The sequence below is a fragment of the Taeniopygia guttata genome, chromosome 10 (assembly GCF_048771995.1).
Source record: "Taeniopygia guttata chromosome 10, bTaeGut7.mat, whole genome shotgun sequence".
Taxonomy (NCBI): Eukaryota; Metazoa; Chordata; class Aves; order Passeriformes; family Estrildidae; genus Taeniopygia; species Taeniopygia guttata.
In genome coordinates, this window is record NC_133035.1 from 10,904,853 (window position 1) to 10,932,562 (window position 27,710).

General features: G+C 39.6%; 2 protein-coding genes across 6 annotated transcripts; one reads left to right on the plus strand and one right to left on the minus strand.

Annotated features, from left to right (window-relative positions):
- The first annotated feature begins 308 nt into the window (after positions 1-308).
- USP50 (ubiquitin specific peptidase 50) lies at positions 309-5,183 on the plus strand. 2 transcript variants are annotated; one of them, XM_030281214.4, is made up of 7 exons: positions 309-399; positions 916-1,114; positions 1,508-1,703; positions 2,318-2,515; positions 2,976-3,118; positions 4,201-4,333; positions 4,910-5,183. In XM_030281214.4, the coding sequence occupies exons 2-7, from the start codon at positions 927-929 to the stop codon at positions 5,072-5,074; spliced, it is 1,023 nt and encodes a 340-aa protein (XP_030137074.3). In that variant the 5' UTR covers positions 309-399; positions 916-926; the 3' UTR covers positions 5,075-5,183. The 2 variants fall into 2 exon arrangements, with proteins under 2 accessions (XP_030137074.3, XP_041574331.1); XM_041718397.2 differs by lacking the exon at positions 309-399 and adding an exon at positions 510-600.
- Positions 4,031-27,142, minus strand: USP8 (ubiquitin specific peptidase 8). Of its 4 annotated transcripts, none has more exons than XM_072933831.1 (20): positions 27,004-27,142; positions 22,309-22,479; positions 21,536-21,680; positions 20,971-21,056; positions 18,299-18,443; positions 17,590-17,647; positions 16,727-16,871; positions 16,304-16,466; positions 15,016-15,160; positions 14,630-14,823; positions 12,897-13,508; positions 11,597-11,686; positions 10,882-10,962; positions 10,245-10,507; positions 9,416-9,628; positions 8,758-8,968; positions 8,199-8,435; positions 7,581-7,723; positions 7,049-7,181; positions 4,031-4,049 (listed from the first exon to the last, which is right to left on the minus strand). In XM_072933831.1, the coding sequence occupies exons 2-20, from the start codon at positions 22,410-22,412 to the stop codon at positions 4,047-4,049; spliced, it is 3,171 nt and encodes a 1,056-aa protein (XP_072789932.1). In that variant the 5' UTR covers positions 22,413-22,479; positions 27,004-27,142; the 3' UTR covers positions 4,031-4,046. The 4 variants fall into 4 exon arrangements, with proteins under 4 accessions (XP_072789932.1, XP_012433719.4, XP_002197001.5 ...); XM_012578265.5 differs by lacking the exon at positions 4,031-4,049 and adding an exon at positions 5,885-6,830; XM_030281206.4 differs by lacking the exon at positions 4,031-4,049 and adding an exon at positions 6,043-6,830 and having other exon boundaries at positions 11,597-11,683.
- Positions 27,143-27,710: the final 568 nt, after the last annotated feature.

Below are 27,710 nucleotides of genomic sequence, written 5' to 3' on the forward strand. Positions count from 1 at the left end.
CCATTTATGGTCAACACCCTCGGTCATCACTGCCCTTCCAGCAGAGCATGGCAATCATAAATCCTAATCCAAATGAGCAAACATGGATAAAGGTGTGTGGGGCCACAGCTCCCTGCTCAGTGGAATGGGTGCGTGCCCCTCTCTTCCCAAAGTTTCCTGTTCTGGCTGGCACATGGAAGGAGATGGAGGCAGGTCTGGCCAGGTCTGTGTTCCCTGGCCAGTGTTACCAGGTGACATCACAAGGGGCAGGACAGGGGGAGCTGGGGTGACAGGATGGAACACGGGACTGAACACAAGGGGCACTGCTCGTCTTTGCTCTACAGGGGTTGCTGTGGTTTTAGAATTCTCTGCCCTGCCTCAGAATAGAACATCAGCCTCCAAAAAAGATCAGCAACATCGGTGGGTGGTGTAGGGTCTGTGTTCAGCATCTCAACTGTCTGATTGGGGATGGGGACACTTTGGTCCAGGACAGACTTATGCAGCCAGAAAACAAACCTACTAAAATTTTCCTAACATGAATGAAGTAACATTTTATAGCAAAAATCTGAACAACCTGTTTATAATAGCATCTGAACTGCAACATATGGTTTTAGGAAATAGGTGAGTACTGTACCTGAGGAAATGAATTATAATGTAATATTCACTCTTAAGTATTTTGCCCTAAAGATGGCTGTTCACAAGTGGTTGTAGTTTTTTAATAACTCTGTATGGAGTAAAAGACTGAATGGAATTTTAGGAATAACTCTAAAACTTCAGGTGTTTAAATAATACCTCATAATATCTTACCATATTAGGAAGAGCTTAGTGGGAAAGAGTCTTCACACCTATAAACCCGGTGAAAATAAATGTGAATGTAATCTTTAAATAAGAAACCGCAGCATTTTAGATTTCCACTGTTGTGGATTTTTTTCGTAGTAGGTGGAAGGATGGCATGGAAATGGAAGTATTCCTTCAAGGAACAGCTGGAGGACACGAGCAGCCTGCACCCAGGACTGACGGGGCTGCAGAACCTGGAGAACACGTGCTACATGAACGCGGTGCTGCAGTGCCTCTGCAGCCTGACCCCGCTCGTGCAGTATTTCCTCTCAGGGAAGTGGAACACAGACCTGCACCAGTGAGTTGGTTTCTTCACAAAGGGCTTTCTGCTTGGCACTGTTTCCCTACCAAAGGATACACGTTGCCATGAGAATGTCCAAGGCACCTGCTAGCTTCCCTAAGGCAGTTCCAGTCAGATTGGCCACCAGCTAGTTTCTTTCTCCTTTGAGAGCCCAGCTTGTTTCCTTGCTGGTCCTTCTGCATTATACTTTTCTTCCCATCTTGATGGAAATACTCGTTACTGCTGTCTTGATGAAGATTCCTACCACTTTCTGGGATCTGCAGAGTCCCTCAACCCAAGTGACAGCTGTACTGTACCAGCATCTGTTTTCTAAATTTCTGTACTGTGCTCCCACTTGAAGGCAACACTTTTTTTTCATACATCACTTGAAACTCTCCCCTTTTTTCCAAGGGAGATTGGAGAGTCTGCGACTGCCTTTGGCTGTTTGGTGTCCGACATGTGGCTTGGAAAGTTTGACTATGTCTCCCCTGAGGCTTTTCATTCTGTCTTTGGGAAGCGGTACCCAGCTTTTAGCAGGAGGACTCAGCATGATGCACAGGAGTTCCTCATCTGTGTGCTGGATGATCTCCACGAGGCTTTCAAGGAGGTGAGAGCCCAGCTGTGGTGTTTTGGGAACTACAGCTGTTTCCTCTGCATTTCATGACTTAGCATTCCATATAGTAATTGCCTTTCATCTTCTGAATTCTGTGATGGGGCCACTAATAACTTTCCTTTTCTACCTTTATTTCATACCCATGCACACCCAAGTATTAATTTGCTTCTTGTCTAATGCTCCATCAAACTGCAGCCCCCATCTAAATGACAATGCTGGTGTAGCTTCACTGTCCTAACCTCTCCCTCTCCTTGCTCCTTCCACAGTTAGTGTTCTTCCACTTTCTCATCTGCCTGAAAACTTCACATCTGCCATCCCCCAGTGTCTTTCTCCCCTCCAGAGCCACTGATAAAAAGCTTTTCAAGCAACTAGTGCTATCAAATGTCTGAATTGTTGTATTTTTGTTACTTTTCTCTAAGAAAAGGAATCAATCTTACTCTGCATGTATGAACCATCAAGTAAAGTAACAGCATTTTAGAGCCAAGTTCTGTGGCAAGACTAACAACTGATCAACCCAGGGAGTGGGCAGCACTTATTAAAACCCAGTGAAGGCACTTCTGAAAACAATTGTTTATCTAAGTTTTGTTAATTTTTTTCCTTCTGTATAGCCAAGCCAAGAAAGACAGAGCCCTGCTGCGGGAGCAAGCACAAGGAGTAGCAGTGGCACATCTATTATAACACACTTGTTTGAGGGACAGCTCAGTTACGGGATCAGGTGTCTGACGTGCAAAACCCTCAGTGACAGACCCGAGAGCTTCACCATCCTCTCCCTGCCCATCCCTTCCACCAGAGTGTGCTCTCTGCAGGTACAACAGCCAACACATTCTGCTGGTTCCTGCTTCATCTGGGAGCAGAGGCTTACACTAACAGGTGTTATTGGAAAAATGCAGGGGTTTAGTTACTTCGGTCTCCTGGGCAGTAATGGATAGTCTTGGATCTGGTCCCTAGAGAAGTGGGGTGTCTTTACTGGTCTCAGAACCATGGAGTCTGGTAAGGTTACAGGAGCAATGCTCACAAGTTACCAGGGGATGAGGGATATTAAGATCACTTAATAGCAGCTGTGAAGGTTTCTTCCAGTCATCCAAGTATTTCCTGCCTTGGTGGGGAGAATGGAAGCCAATGTTGGCTGCTTTGTCTTGTGAATTTGTAATGTCAGCCTTGCTGCATCATACTTCAGTTAGGAGGAGCAAATTAATCTCTTACACCTTCAGGGGTGGAGGGAGATCTGTTCAATCAAGTGATATTTGTTTTTTTTTCCTCTGACAGGACTGCCTGGAATGCTTTTTTCAGCCAGACACGCTGACTTGGAACAACCAAATCCGCTGCCACCGGTGTGGAAGCAACCAAGACGCAACAGTAAAAGCCTCCATAACCAAGGCACCACAGATCATCATTTTTCATCTAAAGAGGTATAGTCTAAGTGGGGCAGAACATAGCCAGTTCCTGGGTAATCTGAGTCATGAAGGACAGTCACTTATGTTTGACTGAAAGGAAACAAATCACTGCAAATAAGTTGGTTTAGTACTTTATATACCTGAAAGCTAAAAGGGCATTTACAGAAATACAGCTGTCAAACATGCAAATTGCATTCCTGAATTTCATGTATGGTGTTCTGTCTGTATCCTGCAGCCCAGCAAATTTCTCCCTATATTTGGGATCTGCTCTCCAGGGGGAAGAGAACTCCACCAAGCAGTGACTTGATTACAGCCCAGTGCAGTGGCTCATTCAGTCTCTGTATGATCCTTGTGAATCAGTTCCTGTGGCTTGGGTTCCAAAACCAGGACTGACACAGTGTTTTGCTTGCTCGTACTACAGTTGAGGCACTCTGGTTTTATTTATCCCTTTACTAAATCAGGCCTAAAAAGAGTAGTGCATCAGCAAAGGAGCAACTGGGTTAGCAAATTTCACTAGCCACACTCAGCCAAATGCTGAATTTATTCTAAAGAATTTTTTTTTCTTAACAACTTTCCACCTATAAACAAAACTACTCTGGGATGATTTAGCTTTCCAGAACTGTTATTTGAAGTTGTTATTTGATTTTCCATTCAGCATCTGCTTTTCTGAACATTCTCTAAGGACATGTGGTCCCCAGCTGCAACTCTTGGCCACACTACAAATGTTTAAAAGTGCAGTGATGTACTCAAAGTTACAGAGGGAACAGGGATGAAGTCTGGCACGAGAGAAGAGCTGATGCTGGCACTGCAGTCCAGTCCAAAATGTTTAGGACACAGAGTGATGCAAAGATACGACTTCAGGCTTTGACTGAAGGATCAGGAAGCAAGATCTTTGCTTTTCTTGCTGGACATTTCATGTGGGTTTAGTGCATTTTCTGTCGGTTTACTGCAATACACAACATTAACAGAGATCCTTCTTTCAAATTCTGGGTAGTCAGTTGTTGGTTTTCCCTCCTCCTAGGAAAGTCAGTTAAGCAACGACCACAACGCAAACAGAAGCTGAGGGTCATTTAAAATAATTCAAAAATTCATTTCAGGTTTGCCTGGCAGGACAAGCACAGAAGGAAACTCTCAACCACTGTCTGCTATCCATTCAGTCATCTGGATCTCTCTCCCTACATCTCCACATCGTGTCACAACACCACAGAGTACAGCTTATGTGCTGTAGTGGTAAGCTTTGCCCTTCCTGCTTTTATTGGGAAGGCCCTGCCTCATGGAGCAGGTGAAGCCTGTGTTGGTTTGGACTTCACGTATAATGATTTATAATTTAATGTATGTTGTGTTGTACACTTTTTTCTACCAGCCATGGACATAATCCAGTAACAGTATGTAACTGAAGGACAGAGACATTATTTCTCCTTCTTCCCCAAGATCCCAATTTTAAAAGAATGCACTCCTGGCACATAATGCCTCTTCAGAGTAAACTTGCAGGCTGATCCTGCATGAGTCCTGTTTTTAAATAAGGACATGGCTCACAACAAGTTGGGCCATCGTATAGTGACCTGTATCAGGGCTAACAGTTGGGTTGCAAATGGAATTGCAAAATAAATAAGCATGATCATCATCCATTTACGCTGTTTGAAAGATTTATTTGAATTAACATTCCCTGCCTTAGGCCAAAAGGGGCTAGAACCCTCTGTGCCATCTTTTCCAAGTGCACACAAAAAACAATTGCCAGTTCCTAGCTTTGCCTGTAAGGAGACAGAACAGGAGTCTGCTTTTAACAGACTGTGTTGTTTGTTACAGAACCATGCTGGAGATCTGGATTATGGCCACTACACGGCCTTCTGCAAGCACTCAATCACCAAACACTGGTACAGCTTTGATGATGACCAGGTCACCAAGATCCCAGACTCTGCAGTGCAGGCTGACACAGCTTACCTCCTCTTCTACATCTCCCAAGGCTACTGACAACCTGTTAGTCTTGAAAATGAACACTGAGTAGGGCAGCACCTAGAATTCACCAGTAGCATTAGCCATCTCCTGTTTTATCAATAAACTAGAGCATGTACACCACTGATCAGCTGTTGTGGTCTCTCAGGAAGTGATTCCTAGAAAGGGCATTTCCAGCCTCCAAGCCATGAAGGAATGTGCATCTGCTCCACTGCACAAGGGCTGAGGATGGTTGTTTCCCATGACAACCTTCTTGCACCCCTCAAAACAACATGGATGTTGAACACACAGATGCACTTACCTGGAAATTCTGGGTTTTCTGTTGGTTAAGTATAGAAGATTGTTCGAAGCTGCTTTTCAGGAACTAACAGAAGAATACCAAAATGAAAGCACACAATCAGATCAGACTGTGCTACAGAAGAGAGGATGGAGTGACCATTAATATAGAAGAAAGAAAGAGACATTGCTCTAGTGATGTAATTTTTGTTTCTCCAGCACTTCAAACTTGTTTGCAGCTTGCAAGCTTCCAGAAAACAATCAATATTGGTCTTAATTCCCATCAGCAAGACAGACAGAGACAGGTAAAAGCTCAGAATGTAAGACTTTTGAATGCCAACCTTATCAGAAAAGGAAAACTAATCCTAATCCAGAGCAGAGAAATATGTAAGATGCAACTAAAATAAGTTTTTAAACTAATCAGCTCTATGCAAAACAATATTTTTTTTTTATCTGGAGAACATTTAACTGTGTGAGTATGAGTCAGACTGTTATTATGTACAATTCTGATAATTATATAACAAACTGAGAATGAAAAACCAAACCCAAACATACATTTAACAGGATATATTTTTAAATAATTTCTTCATTAAGGTTTTTAATGCATGTGTACATGAAAATTTATATTAAAAAATTAAAAAGGAAAATCTTGTTTGTTTAGAATAACTCTGAAGTGCACAAATATTGACAAAAGCTAACAGAAAAAATAATACAGCTCTGCTTTTTTTATTAAGTAGTGTTGCAATTACTTAGAGCTGGCAAATAAATGCAATCCTCTGAGTTTTAGAGAGTCTCACAAAAAGGACAACATTTTATTATATACATAATTCTGATGTGCAAGTATGCAATCAATATGTACACTTACATTCCTAACTGTTTACATCGTTCTAGAGTATTCACAGTAGAGTCAAGCTTAAGGTTAGAAATGTGAAAAGGCCATTAACAGTGAAAGAAAAAATTAAACCAAGATATGCCTTGGGATTTTAAGACATTTTAAACTACTTGTTAATAGATTTCAGATGACTAAGCTAGAATTTAATTTTGGAGCAGACTAAAAATATAGTTCTTTTTAAAATAAACAGTAATGCAAGTAATGCTCATAAATGGTTTCACGGATGGCAGTATGACCACAAGCGTTACCATCAGTCTCTGATTGTTAAGCACTGCTACGGCCCCAGTGAGCCCTGCTGGCAGCCCTGCTCCTCCCACTCCTCCAGTGACTATGTCTGCTGTACTTTTGCATATTTATATGCATTCCCAGGCCTACTCTGCTCTTGAAGAAAGAAAACCAGTTTCCTTAAGCCACATTCCTTTACGTGGCCATATCTACTGCTCGCTGTTCATAGGAAGTATAAAATAGAATGTAAGCAGCTGAGGACTTCACCGAGGACGCCGAGATCTCAGACACTTCATGGTCATCAAACTTAAACCAGCGCTGTTTTGAAGCATTTTTGCAGTAGGCTGTGTAGTGACCCCCGTCCAGCCCACCGTAATGATTCTGTGAACGTAAGGCAAGGATTAGTGGCCTTCAAAGCTGCCATTTCTTCCCTGGTTATGGAAATAATCTAGATCATGAAATTTTTACTAAATCCAAATTGTTCTTTTTAGAATGCAACTTAGTCTGCAACTACAATGCAGCCTGGCTGAATCACACAGGCCACCCAGAGTCCTGGCATAAAGTGCAGCTGGATTTTGAAATATGACATGGTTACTCACCGATACTGAGAACAGATTGTATCTCTTCAAGGAAGTCTTTGGACCAATAACATACTGAGAGAGGTCAAGAGTTTCCAGTGGAAAATCTACTGAAGTTTGAAGCTTTTGTTTCCATCTTCCATCATAGGAAAATCTAGAGAATTAAAAAGCATAATGAAAAGTTGCAGGTTGTTCACAAGCTATTCCATTGTATTAAGCATGTTTGTTTTCCCTGATTTAACTACGATGTGATCTCAACTGGAGCTCCCAGTCCTGTTAACGTTTGCTCGAGTATTTCTTAGCAAAAATAACAAGAGGTCACTTGTGAAAGTGCCTTGGGAATTACCTTATAAAAGCCTTATAAAAGGCTTATAAAAATGGCCTTATAAAAGAAGCATCAGATGAAAATCAAATTCTTGCAACATTACAATTAGTAATGTATCTCTGACCTTCTCTAAGTAAAAATGCTCATCTACTGCAGTGGAACAATCCAGTTCCATCAAAGTCTGATCATTTCATCCTAATTAATATTCACCAATCACCATTTCCTTACCGTTTCAAGTGCACAAGAAGAACAGGTGGTAATTTCCAAATTTCTATTTTTTTCAAAGAATCCCTTCGAGTTTTGCAATGGCTACAGTAAAATCTATTGTTATCAGTGAGCTTTTCTTCTTTGGAGAACAATCTAAGGCATTCCTAAAACAAAACAGAGAGATTGTGAATGGTAGGTGTTTATGGAAATATAACTAAAGTGTTTATTTCCCATTTGGTTGTTAACTTGCATCAATTATCTGCATCCTACATCTCACTGAGGAAAAGTGACTTAAATCTATATGTGGAAGCAAGATTTACTGCAGATATTAACCAGCGTCTTTCAAAATATACAGACAATGTTTTGTTTAAAAACACAGAATATTTACATTGTGACCTACCAAAGCAAGTAATATACCTGCTGCTATTGCAGCTTCAGTATTTAAGGGATAACCTATTTCTTTAAACTTTAGAAGAATTTTAAAAAATGCAGATTCAGATCTGTTCATGTTTCAGGTCAATGCAAACTAAGCAGAATTCTGACCAACCCATTCAAGCAGAGGGTGAGCAGAAGCAGCATCATAATGAAGTGCCAGAGGAATGTGCACTCCTGGAGCTGTTTCTCTCCAGGTCCCCATACCTGCAGAGTGCATTTGCTGGAGGATGCAAGTGGCAGTGACAGATACATGAAAGCCTCGAAGGTTCGGGACCTCTTGTGACACGTCAGACACTGCACGGTGGATTTGAACTGGCCTTGGAAGAGTGCCACAATGATGGACTCGTTGAGCTGTTTGTGTTTGTGCCAGGCTATTTCTGCTGCACTTGAGTCATCAAGGTGATCGTTATTTTCTTCCTTGTATCTTTTCCTGTTGTCAGCCTGGATAGCAGAAGTTTAAATACCACAACAATATATTAACATATACGTAAGAAGTCTCATCTGTAACGCAAACATATTATTGAATATTCACAAGAATATTTAAACATGTCACTGTACCATCCAGTTGTTGTCTACTGAGGCTTCTTCTGTGACTCCCTCCACTACCTTATACCTACTACTTCAGAGTTCCTACCTTAATTCTGAATAATTCTATTCAAGGTTGCAGTAATATAATTATCTTATGGAATAAGAAAGTATTTTAAAAAATTATTTCTCTTGATCATCCAACAGATATACAATTTGTTTTAAGTGTATTGCTTACTTTATTTAGGTCTTCATGCAAGCCATCCATTAGAAAGAGAAGCAATTCTTGGGAGTCCTGTTGGCTGTATCCTGAAAATTGGTCATTAATCTTCCCAATTGTAATTTTGAAGTCTTTTGGACTGATATATTTATACTGTCCTGCCCATAAAGCTTTCATTATTACACCAAACTCTTCAGCCACTTCACCTTTATGCCCCAGGAAATTTGACCTATAAAATAAGAGACAAAACCAATCTGAGCCATTCAAATAACCAGGTTTTAGTATTAATGTTTTTAATTCAAGACATGATCCCAATTTTAAAATAATTTCTTTAGACAAAGGAAAACTGGCTGTTAGACTGAGTTAAATTTTATATATTTCAGCCCTGTAATTTGGTTCCATATTCTGGACAGAAGGTACAGCTGTTTTCACCATGTTTTGTTAACTATTTAAATATTCAGTTTAGTTTTAAGAGACTCTAGTACACATGTATTTTATGAACATGGTGACCATAATTTAATTATCACTGTCCAGTAAAACCTATTTAGTGACACACATGAATTTTGAAAATGTCAAGGTGCCTAAAAGTTACCATTTGCCTCCTACTTAAAAAACCAAACAGCCCCACTAAGTGATCTTGAATTGGCAAGTATAAAGGCAGATGAGAGATTGTCACCTGTTAATATCAGCTTGATACAAGTTTCTGTTGAAATACTCAGCCAGGTGAGGTGCATTGCACAGACACTGTAATATGGAATTCATGTAGCAAGTGTTCCCTAGATTCCGAAGTCCTGTCAGAGCTGGTCCCGATCCCCCAAACACAGGATTAAGATTTCGAATCTGCGATGCAGAGAGCCTGGAAATTTCTGCTTTAGTGTAACAGGTAGGTCTATAAGCAAGAAATTAATTTTTTAGGAGTCTCAGATTTGACAAAGTTGTTCACATAAACCAACAGACACCACACCTCACCCCACCACCCACAGGGCTTGGACCATCCTGGCACCAAATACCATAATTTAGGATATTCAAAACCATCCAATGCAACAGTGAGAAATCCATATACACTGGCCTCATATAATGAGGCTGACTTTTAGCCACCATCACTTGGGAGATTTATATTTTTTTTCCTTTATTTCTTTAATTCACAGATGAAGAATTAGCTGTTTAATACAGTTTAAAATCTGAACACTTGCATTTCACAAACTGTCAGAAGATAGTCTTTTAGTATGTTAATACAAATAACAGAACTTAAAGAGCAAAACTGTCATCGAACTAATAGACTGTGACCTCTGAAATTCCTGCTAATACATAACTATTATATTGATTTCTCAAAGAGAACTGCTCTATACGTTGAACTTCTAGCAATGAAATTTCAGTCTATTACTCTTGCATCCTTTCAAGCCCACTTAGAAAATAGTAATGAATTTCAGTCGGTTAAACACAAAGAAAGTCCTTTGTGCTGTCATACTGCCTGGGTTGTGATCTAACTTATCAAACAAACATACTTATTGTCACGATTGACTGCAGGAGTTACAGGAACTCTTTTCTTGTCTTCCTCCTGAATGGCTTGGGTTATATCTGGGGACGAGTAGGAGCGCTTCAGCTTGGAGTGCTCTCTCTCCCGCTCAGCAGTCACCTTTGGCTTGGCTTTCCGACTGGGAGGGGTTGATGGAGGAGTGGCTGGAGGAGCCATTTCTGGTGGGTACATCTGAACAGTATTTGTTGGTGAGTGATAGTAACGATAGGTTCCAGTGATGTCATCCAGGAACTTGGGGGGAAAAAAATAAATAGTTTCAAACCCAAGTGAAAATCCATCATTAACTTACCTATTACTGTAAGAACAGCATGAGTTTTTCAGACATTGGGATATTAAGTTGTGACTAGCCTCAACATTCAATGGATTAAATTTAGTAGAAGGGATAACTTTCACCAAAATGCCTATTAAACAGCAAAAATCAGGAATAGCAGATGAACTGTCCTAGTTCCTTTACAAATAATACTAAAATTCAGAAAGTAACTGCATGTAAGTTAAAGAGGAGTAAAAAAAAAAAGAAGAAACAAGATCTAACTTAGAAGAAAGACACTGAAATACAGGACAAAACTACACAAACAGTTTGATTTTAATTTCAGGAGAAGAGTTACCTTTACCCAACCTGCAGGCAGCCCTGGGACTATCCTTCCCATTTCCTCACTTCGTGCTCTTATTAATGGCTCCCGCTGGGACTAATAAACAAAAAGAAAAGTAAGGTATGTAGAGTTACCTGTGCAGAGCAACAAGCTGCCTATGACTTCTCCATGGAGTTACATGATTCAGTGCAATCAGTACAATAAATCCTTGATTACAGATAGAAATAAAATGTATTGTAATGGTAATTTGGTACTTTCTATTGCTCAATCTAAACAAAAATATTGGAATCTAAACAAAACATTTGTTGACACATTCCAAAACAAACAAAAAAACCAAACCAACCATTCAGTCTCACGAAAGTCATAAAACTCAATTTTCTCCCTGAGGAATCAGGAAATGGTAGGAGTATGTGCTTCTGTTAAACACATAAGGCTGAGCTTTTTTCCCTCTTAAAGTAGCACTTGAAGGTGTATGCATGAGATGACAAATGCATGGAGAATGCTTGTCAGTGCCACCAGAAATGCATCAAGACTTCTAGTGGAAGTTTCAAGTATTTTTCATATGACTATGACAAATGAAATAAAGGAAACAAACACTGTGAACATGGCATAGTCTTTTTTTAAGATGATGACTTTAAAAATTGAAATGAAATTGAGTTTAACATAATATAATAATCATAAAGCATCTGTGCTTGATTATTTTGGCTACATACAATACATTTGTATTTACTTTAAGTCTTTCAGTATCTTGTTCAGAATCCTCTCTAAGGAGTCCTGGCTTTTGAGCTTCACTGTCTGGTTGTCCTTTAACCCCCATCTGCTGCAAAAGATTTTGAAACAAGGCTTTAATTTTCATCTGGCATGTAAAGAATGCTGATAAAGCAGAGTTATACTTTCCTTTTTGATTGTTAAATGCATGTACCACAACAAAGTGGTTAAAGCAGGTAATTTTTATTCTTTCTACATACTGTAGGCAATTTACTGGAATAGGTTTTGAAACTGAATGTTGTATTACCGCTAGTTCTGTAATACTGTTTGTTCTGTTCAGAAAAAAAGTACAGAAGTTCCACCTACACTACTTTCTACCCTAAAATTTGTGGGGTTTATAATTTATTGTTAAACTTCAGGCTTTTTTCCCTTTCACTTGTCACTTATCAAACCTCTCCATGGAAAAGGCAAACTGTGAAGCCAACGTGAATTTGATTGATCATAGGCCATCATTTTGGGATTATGTGAAGTTGCTCTGTCAGTCAAAAGCTCATGAATGACTGTGCTAAATTTGCACAGGAAGATTTATTTTTGCTTTCTTGTGCATTTGGATTAAACAAACATCAGAATATGATCAAATCAAACTGCAATTACAAAAGCAGAGAAAAATATCCTAATTCAAGTTCTTGAGAAATGTTTTAAAGACATCTGTTTGATTGTTAGCTTTGCAAGTGGCTCCTGCTTTATGATCAGATGATTTGTACATTGAGAAATTTTGCAATTTTTTTCAAGAATGAGGAAAGAAAGAACTGTGATACTCTTCCCCCCAAGGTTTGGAACTGGACTATTTTCAGCAAAAATCCTAGATGAGGATGTTGCTTTGCTTCCTGTGCCAGGTAACAAAATCCTGTTCTGTCAGTGTTTCTACACCTGGGGGCACTAAAGGGTTCCTTATGACACCATTGTGTTGTAAGTACATAGTACAGTACCAAGTTGGTACAAGATATAAAATACCACCAGGCTTCTATTTCTGAAACAGAGGGTTGAAGTCTAAGAACCATCATCCCTTCTAGCTCCATGTGAGTGGGAAATTTTATTATCCCGTGGGGATTTCATGTTGCCCACCCACAAGAAAGAAATAAGCTTGTCTTGGGAAAAAAAATCTATTTGTGTCTTGGTTTTAACTCTCTCCTCTACTTTTATATAAAATGTGGTCTAAATAAACATCCAATTATGTATTTCAAATTGCTAGATTAAAACTAGACTATTCAGAATTATTTAAGTGCATATCACAGTAATGGTGATTTTTCTTTTTCACTAACCTTGCCTGGAACAGTCACAAAGGTTGGAGATGCATCACCCAGTGCTCGTTTCTGTGTTTCTGGTGTTCGAGATCCCTTTTCTCTTTCTTCCATGGATATTTTGTCAACCTCAATCCTTTTTGCACCAATGTTTTCTGGTTCATTTTTATTTTGCTTTTTTGCTTCTACTGTTTCTCTGTGTCCTCTTTCTTGTTCCTTTTCCTCCTGCTCTCTTTTTATTTGTTCATCCCTCTCCTTCTGCTCTCTGTCCTCTTTTGATTGCTGTAGCTTTTCTTTGCGTTCCTTTTCCTTCTGTTCTTCTTTTGCCTTTTGTTCCTGTTCTTTTTGTTCTTGTTCTTCTTTTTCTCTCTTGAGCCTCTCTTTCTGTTCCTGTTGTTGCCTCTCCCGCAGTTCCTTTTCCCGTCTGTTTTTCTCTAACAAAGCCGCGGTTTCCGCATGGACCCGACTTTTTTCTTCTTCTGTCAGAGTGCTCCTTCCATCATGCACGGGCTTTGTGGAGCGGTCTGGAACTATTCTTCCACTCTCACCAGAGTGGCTGTCACTGATTGTACTTGGAGGTTTTGCTCTGTTATCACCAAGGATTTTTAGTGAAGGCTTTTTAGAACGATCGACCTGTAACACAGGCACAGAACACAGAGTGTAGGACAATTCATTACAGCTATTACTACTCTCTTTACTAAGCTCTTCCTAAGTGAGATTTGTAAGAGAATAAAGATAATATCAAGATGACTTCTGCCAGAGAGAGAGATCTTTCCATTTCATTAAATCTTCTCATTCAAACTGCTTGTTAGTAAAATTAGGTATTCATTCCAGATGTGAACTAGTAAGTGCTAAAGAATCATAAGGACAGCATTATGCACTAATTACCACAGCCCTCTATTTCTCAGCTTTTAAAGGTGAACATTTTAGGGCAATCAGGCAGCCTAATTTGGGCTTGGCTCTCTCAATCACATGACAAAGCACATGTTTAAGGCAGATCTGCTTGATGGGAAGGGGTATTTAGGAATGGCTTATGCTCAGCTGTTGTCAGGAGGTTGTTTTTGATGCTGGAGTGACTGTTCTGAATACATAAAAGCGCATCTGGTTCAGAGCCAAACAAAAATAAGGTCTCTAAATTTTACAGTATAGAGTCTTTTGAATGAAATCTATATTCAAGGCTGCAGACAGAAGGATGAAAGTGAAGAGCTTTTAGCCTTGTCTCCTAAGGAAAGTATTAATTTAGTGTAAGAACTCTATAAAGTCTTATTCACATGAAAGGAAGAAACAAATTCATATACTTTCACTACTGGGCCCAGAAAGACAAAACACCTAAATGTTTTATTATTTGAATGAAGATACAGTGGCTGGAAATCCGACCTGTGGAATAGCCAAGGTAAGCCATGGTTTAACTGTCCTCTCTTTATTTCATCCTATGTGCTTTAAGTAGAAAGACTACTTATGAACTTTCTGAATTAGTGATCAATTGCTGACCTTTAATTTCTCCCGTGCTCACATAAAAACATTTATGAACAGTTCTGCTATTCTGTTAAGTGTATTTAGTTTCATAGACTTCTGTAGATGAGTTACTACAGCTTCACAGACCACCAAGAGTCTCTGTACCAATATACTCATTGTAAGGCTTAAACAAAAGTTTTGAGTATGTTTACTTGTGCATTTAGAGTTCTGGGTGTGGTGGGTCTCTAACACATTAATCATATACTAACTGAAAAAAAGGAACAGGTCAAAAAGCTTACCTCAGGGATACTTCTTGTAATTGACATGGGATTAACTACAAAGGAACTGTCAGCTTTTGGAACAGCAGCATCCTGTATGTTTGGTCTGTTAAGTGATTTTAGTCTCTCTTCCAAATTATCTCCCATTTCTTCATTTTCAGCAACAACAGGTGGCACAGGAGTTGGCTCTTCCAGAGATGGATATGTAAAATCCACTGCAGGAGAGGGGACAGGAGGGAACCATAAGATAATTCTCAAAACAAAACCACAAAAGCAAAGTAAACCCCTCATTCCAACTCAAAATTTTGTTTTTAGCTAGAACAAGACTTTCCTAAATACATCTGAATGAATGAAAGACTCATCCAGTAACCACAACTGCTTGGTGGGATGTTATCCTCTATACTTACAAGAAACAGTCACTGCTTCAGTCCTGCCATGCTGGGGTGGAGTTACTCTAGCATTTGTTGTATACTGGGGAAAACAAAGGAGCCAGTTTTCATAACCTCCCTCTAGAATTAAAGGTTCATTCTGTAGGATGGTTTTGCTTTCCCACTGTATGGAAAAAAAAGTTTAATGTTAATTGATTTAAAAATAGAAATGAACTTTTACAGCTTAGCAGTGTTGTTGAAATTCCTGTGCCTAGTCATTAAATTGAGAGATTGTTTTTTTAGATTTTTAAACAAGAATTAGAGGTTGCAAAAATAGGGATTCTTTCTGTGTTTAGAGAATGCCCAGCACAGTTAAGTTCCTGGCTCTGCCTACAACAGGGTGTGAATATTTCCAGTACAGAAAGAACCACTTACTGCTACTTCACATAACAATCCTCCACACAGAAAAGTATTTTTATTACAGTATTTGCTTCAGTTTCTTATCTGGTATGTTTGCTGAGGGATTAGTGATTTAGAAAGCATAACATTGACTTTCTGAAACCCCTTGAGAGTTCAGGGTTTAGACTGCCCGCCTCAGTATTATTAGATGAACAAGACACAGTTTAGAGAACAGTCTGTAAAGCAATCAAGAGGGAGAACTGCTGAGCTATCTCTGAACCCCAGTCCTGAATGTCAAGGTAACAGAAAGATTTGCAATCTTTCACAAGAGCCACCACTGTACAGAGGAGGGACAACACAGCCACAGAGAGTTTGACTTGACAATGTTGGGCATCTGCTCACTGTGGAGTCTATAAGCTTCCTGCACTGATGAAACTCAAATTTAAATTAATGTTTACCTAAAAGCCATATTCAAAAATGCAGAAAAGTTAATGGTGCTGAAAATATTTCTGGAGCTTCCTTCACTGCAGCCCCTCCACTGTAGGAAGTACTTGGCTGATAGGACTGCAAAGTAGGTGGCCAACCAGTTTCCAGGGATAAGGAATTACTGTTGCTACTACAGGAGAGAGGGTGACTGTTACTGGGAAACAAGACTAAAAGTATTTTTCCAAATAACTGTCAGAAAAGAACTCTAAGTTGATGAGCTGCTTGGTGAGGAAGTGAGTTGAAATGTTCTGCTGTTTACCTGTTTAATAAATGATACTGTCCTCTGCTAGAGTACAGTGTGAAACTTCAAACTATACTTCCACTATCAAAACAAGCAAGCTTTGAAAACTCAACTGTCAGCAAAGCCTCCATATGCACATAATGTAAATGCTTCAAGACCTTATTTACAATAAAGATGAATTAAAAGATTAAATTTGCCAACCTTAAAAAGTGCATCTTTCAGGCTCTGTAGAGTTGTTCCCAACTTTAAGTCTTCAGCAGAACTAAACCAGTCTAGCAGTATAACATAATGGAACTGTCCTCTCCTCTTCCATGGATCCCTAGACTCCTCTGGGAGTCTAGCTTCAATCAGATATGCAGTATCTCTGAAATGTATTAACATGCATTTAAAGATTCATGTACAAGTAACATTTTGTCCAACAATATATAATGCATAGATATTTATGTGCTTGGATAAAATAAATATGCATTGTGTTGAAGTCAGTACATGCAAGAACAGAGCTGTGCAGATACATCTCACCCACTGGTACACAGCAGGGATTCTGACACTAGGTGTACAAGCTTTAAATGCATGTATTTTTTTAGAAAATTAAATATTTCACTCTCATTGAACGTGATGTCTTACCCAGGATGGATAGCTTCTTCTGGGACGCTGATGGATTTTGGAATACAGGATTCCTGATAATCCTTTGATCTTCGAGCATCCATTATAAGCAATTCAATATTTTTGTCTGACATCATTGCAAACAGTTTCTCAGGTGTGACTGCTCCTTGAAAGAGAGAAGCAATTACATGTAAGAAACTACATTATAAATGAAGATGGCTATGAATGGCTATGGTATCTGAGTGGTGCAATCAAGACTACAAACAGATGAAACAGAACTAATAAGTCCCACAGAGTCATGGAGGTGAGACGTTACAGTGTGGACCTTTTGCTACCACTGCTGTAGGGATCAGTACCTGACCTGAACTTATCACTGAATATTTCAGTGATAAGTTTAACTTATTGTAGTCTCATTTAAATCAAGCTAGATAGGCAAGCATTTGTGAACTACATGCTGCAGATACTCCTCTTAAGAACTCCAGAGAACGTTTCCACGTACTCATTAAAAGAACAAAAAGCAAAAACTTGTAAGGGGAAAGGAAAAATTTTGTATTTAACTGAGTAAACTGTCATATTTCTTCCTTGCCTATCAGCAGTACAGCTGTTTTTCTTTCTAACCTGATCACTTCAGGACTAGTTCAACATCAATTACCGAACAGTTGAAAAACTAACTACAGATCTCTAAGTTTATGAGAAGTAATGAAGACTTTAATACAGAGCTTACTTAATTACTGATTTGTTATAACTGAAATGCAGGATATTAGAATTTCATCAAAATATTTTAACAGTGAAATAACTCCTGAGAAGGACTGCAGCTGAGAGGTGATTAGTGCACAGTCATACAGAAACCTTTTTCACATTTGTGTGAGCATTGCATCTCTTACCACTCAGGCTATCAGACTGATCTTTTCTTTCCAGTGAATGCTTTGTCTCACCATTAATCTGTATAAAGGGAAAAAAAAAGTTTAGCATTTAACACTCAGAACTAAGGCGGCCAACGGAGAATGACTCTCACAGAGCCTGAAGGAAACTTGTCAGACAGGCCACAAGAACAAACAGCCCAGGGGAGCTGCTTCTGAAGATGTGCTGACAAATGTACTAAAAAGATAGTGAGGTTGCTAGGTTGCTGCCCTGCCTAGACAGAAAACAGTTAAAAAGGTAATACAGCCTAGGACACCATCATCTACCAGAAGAAATTCTTGAAGTATTTGTCACAAATTAAGTGTTAATTAGTGTTTCCACACTACTGCTAGAAAGTCAACCTTCCCCTAAAATGGAGACATGTTATCCTTAATATCAGTTTGTCACCATTACCTTGGGTTTCTTGATGTGATTCTCACACTAATTTTAGCATAAAACAGAATTTGACATAACCACAAAGCTCAGTCTATGTTATACAAGACTTGGAGACTGCTAGGACTTCATGTATTCCAAAGAAATGTCAAAGAAGGGTTATGGAGAGTGTAAATTAATAAAAAAAAACCCCACCTTGATTCTGAACTGGAAATACCTACTAGTAGAAGTAGAGACCGAATTCTAGATTGAAACTATGCATTCAGATTGAGTTATGAGTTTGTAAACATTTTCACTTACCCTTTGGCTTTTTCCTTTGGCATCCACAGCACTTTCTGAGGAGTTTTTGGCTGAGCTCTTTCCATCATCTTTTGGATCTTGCTTTTTTTGCAGTTCTTGTCTGTCCCTCTCTTCAAGTTTTTTCCGAACTTCAGCTTCCTCGTACCTATTAGGGGAAAAATGTGCCTTTTTTCAATATTGTGGTTTTGCCTACCATTGGATTATTAATACCAAAATCACTAAGTCTTCAGTTAAAAACTTTAAAGGAAGTATTTAGAATTTTAAAAAGTTACGAGTATTGTCAGGTTTTGTATTCCAAAAAACTCCATTCTGCTTCCTAACTACGTGGTCTTATTTTTCCCACTTTTGGGTTGGTTTCCTTACTGTTAAATCTTGTTTTGAGTACTGTTACATAGCCACTGATTGTAAAGCTATTTTTTCCTTTACACCTGAGGTCATGCTTAGCTACAGTATCTCTGACTGTTTTTCACTTTCTACAGAAAAGGGTAGGTACTGGTGATTTACAAGTAAACTCCAATATATTGTAACATTCATCCCAGGTATTTTAGTTCATTTGCAACAGAGCCAGTGAAGAGTAAGTTAGCTCAGTTACCTAAATTTGCTTTTCCTGGGATGTTGGATCAGAACTACTTATACAGTTATCACCTTCAGAATGTAAGCTGACTCTGTGATGTGCCCACCTGTGTGCCTGGTGCCTGTTTCAAACACTGGGCCTACAGGGAAGCCAATGCAAGAACTGTTCACGCAGGAGTTTTGGGAGATGAGGTTTTGCATACAGCTGTCCTTTTCATAAAGCCTCAGATTTGAAAATTACCCTCCCAGCCTTTCACCACTGGAAGGACAATCATGGTATTGTAAGCCAGCAATCTCCAAACTACAGTCTTCAAATCACCCACTGGAGGTTTGTACAGTCACATCATTGTTCAATAGTATTCACTAACATTTAATACAACTGAGAAGTTTAAGGGTTACTAGTATCATAAAACAAAAAAAAGAATGTTTGACCTAACAATTTGGATGACTGAACCAAGAAGTAAAACATGAACTCAGAACTGTGTTATTAAATGCTCATTTTGACCAGATGTTGCATAATTAGGGTTAAAATAACAATGACAATACAGCTGTATTTCAGTTCAGAAGTACTGTGTTAATAACCTAGATCATTCAATCAAATTCCACCTCCAAGTCTACTGCACTGATTGCGCACTAAGAGGAAGGAGGCAAGAAGTCTGTAATTTTATTTTTAAACAGGTTTCTTGATTTGGTACAGGCATTGTAATTTAGAACTGAGCATTTTGTTACGACTCAGAGTTAATGACACTGAAGCATATTTCAGATTTTAATTTGGTCAGTATGAAATATTTACCCATCAATTTCCTATTTACTATTTATACTTCTGAAGCACATAGTTAGTCATTCATGTAAGCATTCCTGCTCCTATACAAGTTTCAGCATCTCTACTTTTAGTTAACAATTAACATTCAAACTATTTGCTGGCCTACTGCCTGGGGAAGAAATGATACAAATAATTTCCTTGAAACTACTTCTGTAGTTACACAGGAGTCATGTTTCATTTGTTGCCGTTAAATATTTACACATTTTACCAGAGTAGTTAAAAGTTGCTGTGCCAACTTCAAAACTGTTCCTTTCATAAAAAGACATGTTATTTAAACATGTCTCTACATTTTGGTTTTCTCTGATTCTATCGATGTTTACTCTTAGAGTGAATTTGTAGCTGTATTTAAGACTCACCTAAACAAAAAAAATCTAAAGATTGTCTCATACAGTGTCATGAAATCTTTGCGAAGTCACTCTTCACATATATGTAACTACACTCACAGTTCACCTAAATTAACTTTACAGATTTAGCACTTTGGATGGCATAAAATACACTTTCACGAGAATACTTGGGAGGAGGGGGGTGGGTCATGACACTTGTGAAGGGAAATGTGCCCAGCTGCAGATAGAGTTAAAAGAGTGAGACAATCGCTAAGGATGCAAGAAGCAGAGAAGGCTGGAAATAAGAACTACTGTGCTAAATCACCTAAAGATAGACCCTACCTTACCACTTCTTACTAACACAGTTTCATGGCTTATGGCACAAAGATGTAACTTGACAGCTGTCAATCAGGTACCCAAAAGCCCATTAGCATCTGCTCAATTACAAACTGGCAGAACTGTGCATTCCATACACAAATGGCAGAGGCAAGGTATGGCTAAACAATCAAAACTTGGCACTTCTTAGTGTAAACTACATCCAGACTAGGGAGACTTTTAGCATATCTGATTATTAGGAATATTCATTAATATATTTGGGCTAAGATGATTAAAAGGTTGAGGAGGAAATTGCTCTTGATCATCTCTCCTGTATATGTACTTCAGACCTTGTGCTTTCTTTTTATTAGTCAATTAACAAAGCTAGGAGAAACTGTCAACAAACCAAAGTTACTAGGAGTCAGCAGACAGTGTACAAAATGACAAGTTATTGGAGTGTATGGCAGTGAAAATTGTCTCTAGTAAAAGACTTCTGGAAATAAATTTAAGCTCTCAAGAGTTTCAGGTTTACTCAAGTGCAATTGCTTACTACTAAATAGCGTGAACATCTGCACTTGGCACAGCTAAAGGCTTGAGGTATAAGGAACAATGTCTTAGCCATCAACTGTGTTACATACCTGAGTTTAAGGCTGTCTGACAGTATTTCAGCTTCATCAAGAGCTTTTTTTAAATTTGTAGGTCCCAGAATTGAATGAAAATAATCCTAAAATGATAAGCATCACATCATATAAGTATACAGTTTAACAGTGCCTACTTCTATGCATGTCAAGAGTCACTAATGTATGGAGAGTTGATATTATAATGATATTAATGCCAAAAACCACAACTGGTTTGAATAAAAATATTTTCCATTCAATTACGAGTTTTGTTTTATGGCACTAATAAACTAATAACTTGCTAGACAAGTCAACTTCACCAAAAAAGTCTGACTGGTAAAAATTACAAGAATACCTTTCCATGAAAAAATATTGACAGATCTGACAATCTGTATAGTTCATATATAAAAACAAAACTGAAAAAAAATTAACACCAGACTCGTCAAAAAACAAGAAAGAAAAAATAGCACCATAAGTGAGAGTTTACTTAATATCAGTGTGATCCTTTGAATGTGCATTAGTGTAATTCTCTGTACTTCTCATTCTTTGACCAATGCAGAAGAGATCAGTCAGAAAGCTTTTATACCTGCTGCTGCTTAAAATCAGGTCTCTTTCTAATAAGGTTATAAACAGCCACATATTTCATATAGAGGATGTAAGCTTTTTCTTCATCTCCGTCCAGTCTGCTTTCCTCTGCTGCCTTGAAAATCTTAAGGGCACTCTGCACATAACTGAAACCAAAGAAGAGTAGAGCACAGATTTGTTGACTTGTCCCCAAACACCTTTTCATTACAAGATGCCATCTTAAGTGTTTACAGACTTCACCCATATATTAAGCATTTGATTTTACCACCTTAATACAAGCTTTCATTAATATGAATTGCAATCATGTTCCTCCAAATAATATTTATCTTTGCTAGTTTGTTTACCAGACTTAATGAAAATCTTCCATAATTAAATACTATAGTGAGATATGGGAAAAGAGATACTCATCCTTCTAAGAATAACATTTTTTCTAGGAAAAACTAAGTCATAGTTAGACAAAGTTAGATCATCGATTGTCTAAAAATGCTAGAGGCAAAGCATTCAGACACTTGCTAAAGGTTTTATAATTTTTACAGATTTTCATTTATGTAGCCTTTCCTCTAAGTATGCAGATTTTCATGGGCATTGTGCTCTGTCCAAGTCATGCTCTGGCAGTATGCCACGTGACCTTCTGAAGGCTGTAAGTATATCCAATGTGACAGTAGAGAGCAATATTGAAGATTTTGTATCTAGCAGAAATAATGAAAGAAATTTAGATCCACAACAAATTTTGTATTTTAAGTACTAATTCAAAGTCAATTATAACATATGTACCTTTTTGTACTGGTCTTTTCAGGTTTTACTTCTGTCTTCTTGTTGAGATCTTTCAATGAAGTAGAGAGGTATAGCTCCTTAGGTACAGACGCCACAGCAGGCATGTTAATATTGTTACTTATGTCCCTTCTAGGATGTTACAGCTTCTTAAAAGTCTTTATCAATATTTTTCTGGAGGAGGAAAAAAGGGTAGGAAGAGCCAAATTATATTCCAATTACTTTTAGTACAGTAGTTATAGTTACCTGTGTAGGTTTATTACCTAATTTATCTCACCTTACATGAGCTAGCAAACAGAGTGTCTGAACAATTAATAGTATAAATTAATCCTCCCAAAGTGACAGAATTATTTGAAATCACTTCAGGTAATTGATCAAGAATGTCCAGCAATATGGTGCTAACAGAAAAATAAAAAAAATAAAAATAAAAAAAAAAAGAAATGCTGACTCATGAATGTTCAAAATCATCATATCCAGCAAATTTATACCACTGAAATGCCAGCAAGTATACTATCAAATAATAGCTGACTCCTCTGTACTCTGCAAATAAACACTACCCTCTTTGAAAAATGACTTCTAATGTCTTGCTAAGAGATAAGCTGAGAACAGGAATGCTGCTGTCTACTGAAATGTCTTGGACATTCTGTAGGTCTTCAACTCCTTGGTGCCATTGACATTGTGCTTTCATTTGAAAGTGCTCTCCAGGTAGCCATGAAATAGTTAAGCAGAGTTTGGTCACAAGGGACTGTTACATCATGTTATCTGAGATAGGGAAGTCCCTGAAGTCTCCTGCAGATCTCTAACTAAAACTCTTTGCATCCAGTACACAGTGAGCCATTTTACCCTTGGGGGCAGCAGGGGAGGAACTGAGCTCCCTCACCAGCAAGAGGTGAAACATTAATATGTGAATGATATTAAAAGACTTCAAGGGGACTCTTTAGAAGATAGACACTCAAATGATATCAGCAAGTAAGTAAGTGATCTCCTAGTAGAGAAAAGCCACATGGCTTTTGACAAGATAAAGGTAGAGCATTTTTCTTTCACTCTCAACATAATCAGCATCAAGTGTGACCAAGAAAACCAGATGGTAACCTCAGAGGGAAGTTTCACCTGACCAAATTGATCAGTAGCTGACTGCCACTCAGTGAGGTAGTCCCAATTTCCCTCTCTCTTTCTCATGCTGGTCTGGTACTTCTCCAGCCTCTTACTGAGCCAATTCAGCCTGCTGAAGAAGCAGAAAGGCTACACAGCTTGTGCAAGGGCTGGAGTTGGCATGTGCAGTCAAGAATGAGAAGCTAAGGTGTGAATGGGATCCCTTCCCAAGGCTCATCGCTGTTGTACCCCTTGAAGTATTACTGCAGAGTATTGCTCTTGACTATTGTTGGTCTAGGAACTGGTTATCAAACAAAGACACTAAGTTAACACAAACCTTTGGTTTAAGGTCTCGTATGCCAAGGTCAGACTAAACAATATCTAGCAAAATAACTTACTCCTTGATGCTGTACTTGCTAGTTTCCTTGATAACTAGGTATCAGCTTTTTGAAATGGAAAAATTTGTTTAAAATCCTCTCTTAGCAGACTAATTTCCATATAATTCTATAAAGTAAGTACTGAAGTCCTCAAATACTATCTTTAATACATAGAAATAACAATATATCCCATACCTCACTCATCTTAAAACACTGTCTTTTCTATATGATACGTCATACATTCAATTGTAACTTTCAGGGAGATTAGGAGCTGAAAACAAGGCAGATAATTCATTAAAACTGCATGCAGTAGAAACAAAACACAGACACTCCCTGCCCCAAAGAAGACCTTTCCAGTATAAAAGCATTTAGCCTAAAACAAAGACATACTTTTTGCAACTTCATAAAGAGAGGCTTCATTCTTATTAAGATTTTAGTATTGCTTGTCTCATTCTACCTTCAGAGCATGTCTTTACCTGGCATTTTTTTCTCCATGGAACTGTAAATAGAATTTTCCTTTGAAGCCTTTAAGTCCTTTCCAAATATATCTTCAATGTTTGCTCTGTTATGTAACCAGTATTTTCTTAATCTTAATTGGCAGCATTTGGTTGTGTTCTGACAGAATATTGTAACTAAATACGCAGTCTGAATAAGATATGCACATAGCATTAGAGTGCTGTGTGCATATGAGCAAAAAAGCTCAAGATTATGTGGAAGATGAACCATTTAATGATGTCAGTAAATTCTCAAGTGTTGCTGACATACCTTGAAAAGGGCAGATCTTCTGGAACATCATCTAAATGCAGAACTAGTAAACAAAAGCCACCTCTGAGCTTTGGCCTGAAACAAAAATTGTCTTTCCACATTTTCCTATGGTTCCTAAGTTGTAACTGCAGGTCTTTAAACTGCCATGCAAGTTCACTGCTGAACTTTTATTTTCAATTAAAATAAATTTCTATGCCTTTTTTTAAACATGAGCTTCTAACCACAGTATCTGATTAATGAGGTATTATATTACCCTTTGACCTCCCACAGCACCACAATTCATACAATATGTTGCAGTGAAATGAGTAAGAATAGATAAGGAATAATATTTTCTAAACTTTTAATAAAATCAAATTCTCAACCACACACTTAATTGAAACACACACAGTATATGTCATAAGTTAATATGAGATTTCAGTTGCAGTTTCTAAGACATTTTTCTATACAGAATCTTAATTTTGGATCTGTAAGTAACATCTTCAGGTTTACGCATCAGAAATGCCCCAACTGGATTTTAATTACTACAGACTGACCATTGTTGACTGCTCAGTTTTAGCTCGTAAGGAGCCTTACAATTTTTTAAGCTTCTACTAAATTTGAAGATGTGCATTACCTTAATTTTTCCTCATACTCAAATGAACATGATTTATTTCCTTCATTTTTGAGCAAGCTTTGGAAAAACTATAATTTCAGAGTCCAAATCAACTCCTTCATTGATAAATACTGCCATCTGATTTTGAACACAATATTTGCAAATATCAGATTCCTAACTGGCCTAGTCTCAGTGGAGGAATCCAGCAAAATCCAGCTGCACAAATACAGCCTGGAACTAATCAGCACCAAAGAAAACTGGATCACAAAACCATGATTACAAGGGACTGAAGAAGTTGTAATAGCTAAATCTACTATTAGTCAACCCTGTGAGGAAGAAGAAACAACTTATTCCAGGCTTGTCAGCTTTTATCTTAAAAATTAAGATCAGACTCAAAGCCTGAGACCTTTTCTACCCCCAGCTGAAGTATTATCTCTATCTCCTTTTTCATACCTACAAGTGCTGAAAAGAAGGCCACTATCCCAAAATATAAGTGAAGTCATAGTTGTATGATTATAGGCATTTGACATACTTAGAATGGATAGTTTTACCCTGACAGGGAAACATACCTGTTGGTAACAGGTTTTTCAACATCTAATTATCATGCCAGTTTTACTAAGGATATGAGTAAGCTCTAAGTGGAATGACTACAGAAAGAATAATGCACTGAAGCAGTTACACTGCAAGCAGCGCACACACGAACACATTGTGAAACACTGACACAAGTAATGTGCATCACCAATTCAGACATGTAATAAAGTATAATTCACTTATTTTTCTCTCCAGCACTTCAGCAAATGAGAAATGGATTTCTCATGAGCATTAAGTTACTCAGTTTTCTCAGAATTTTTACTGTCTGCACTTAGTACACAAGAGTTGGTTTTGTTAAGATTATCAGTGTGAGTCTAGAGACTGAGAATTTTTCAATTATTGAACTACACCATCAATCAGCATTTTTACTTCTGTGAGTCCTCTAGCTCTCTTCCAGGCTCTGCTATTGTTAATACTACAGACCTTAGTCGTGTAACCTAATGTGCATAGGACGATTATAACCACTGGGGCTTCTGATGGCAAGCTTATTATGCTCAGAGTACCAAAACTTCCATCATTCTTCTGACTGCCACCAGTCACCAGGGCAGTAACACACCACGGGTGTCTCTCCGGCCACTTACCCTGCTGAAACCTGCACTGCCAAGCCTCGCAAGGACTCTCTACACACAGTGACAAAACCCTTTGACAGACACCCATCCAACAGTTTCACTGATACCGAGGGGAAACAAAGACACTATAAAGTTCCTTAAATACACTGGATTTTCTGCAAGAAGTTTGAAAGTTATTCTAAGTAACACCACAAATAGTTCCGCTTGTTATTTAGATAAATGAACATTTGCAAAGCGTAGGCAAACAGCAGAGGTGATAAGAAGCTGGGGAGGTGACAAAGAGGCAGAAAACTCCAAGTTTCTAAGCGGGCGGTCAATAGCGCTGCGGCGGCCCGGCCGGGCTGTGGCAATCTCCATGACACCGCAGCTCGCCGGCCGCAGGAGTGCGGCACTCTGGGAGGCGCCGCTTCCCTGTCATCTTCCTCCAGCCGCTCTCGGGCTCGCTCCTCACCCTGGCCGGGCTAAGGCTGGGAAACTGCGGGCTGCCCAAGGTCACAGCGCCGGCTCCCCGCCGGGCCAGGCCCGATTCTCCCCGTGCGGCCCGGACCGGCTCCCCCGTCCCCCGCAGCCCCTCGAGGGCCGCTCCCCCGCACAGCGGGGCTGGGCCCGGGGATCCCTCCAAGGGCGCCCGCCCCTCCCGTCACTGCCGGAGTCCCCCTGCCCCGCAGGCCTCGCTCCCCGCCGGCCCGGAGCCGCCCGGCCGTGCACTCACCGCCGCGGGGACTCGCTGCCTCCGCCCGCCGGCCCGGGGCAGGCCCATGTCCGAGCGCGGCTGCCGAGGAGACGCTACGCGGCCATGGCTGCTAGGGCGGAACTCGACGGCGTCCCTCCTTCCCCGCTTCCCTCCCTCCTGCCGGGCCTCCGCTCCCCGCGGGGGCGGGGACTGTCACGGCCCTATCCGTGCGGCGGGGCCGGCTCGGCCCTGCTGCCGTCCCGCGGGCCCTGCGGGGTGCGGCAGCGCCGGGCCGGGCGGGGGACGCGGAGCTGCGCCCGCCGCGGAGCCGCCTCGGAGCTGGGGCTGAGGGCAGAGAGACTCGGTGACCTCGCCCAACACCACCCGCCGGCCCTGGAGAGCGCTCCCAGGGAGCGCGGGGTTACCTGCCGTGCCCTGCCAGCCTCCCTGGGCTGCTGCCCCGCCGGACAGGCTCTCGGGAGCGGGAGATTTGTTACTGCGGCCAAGGCACTACGGGCTCTGGACTCTGTTACATTCTGTAGGGCATCCCAGCGTTTGTATGGGGTGTTAAACTGCCTCGCTGCACTGTGCAATCTGGTGTGGGAACGAGAGACACTTCTATGAAAATATCCTATTTTTAGTTTAGAGAAAGCTGGATTGATAGGGGACACACCCAAGTTTTTTGTTGATGAGTGTTTTCTGTGCACCTTCTGTTACTACAAGCATCGTATCTCAGGGAGGGCAGC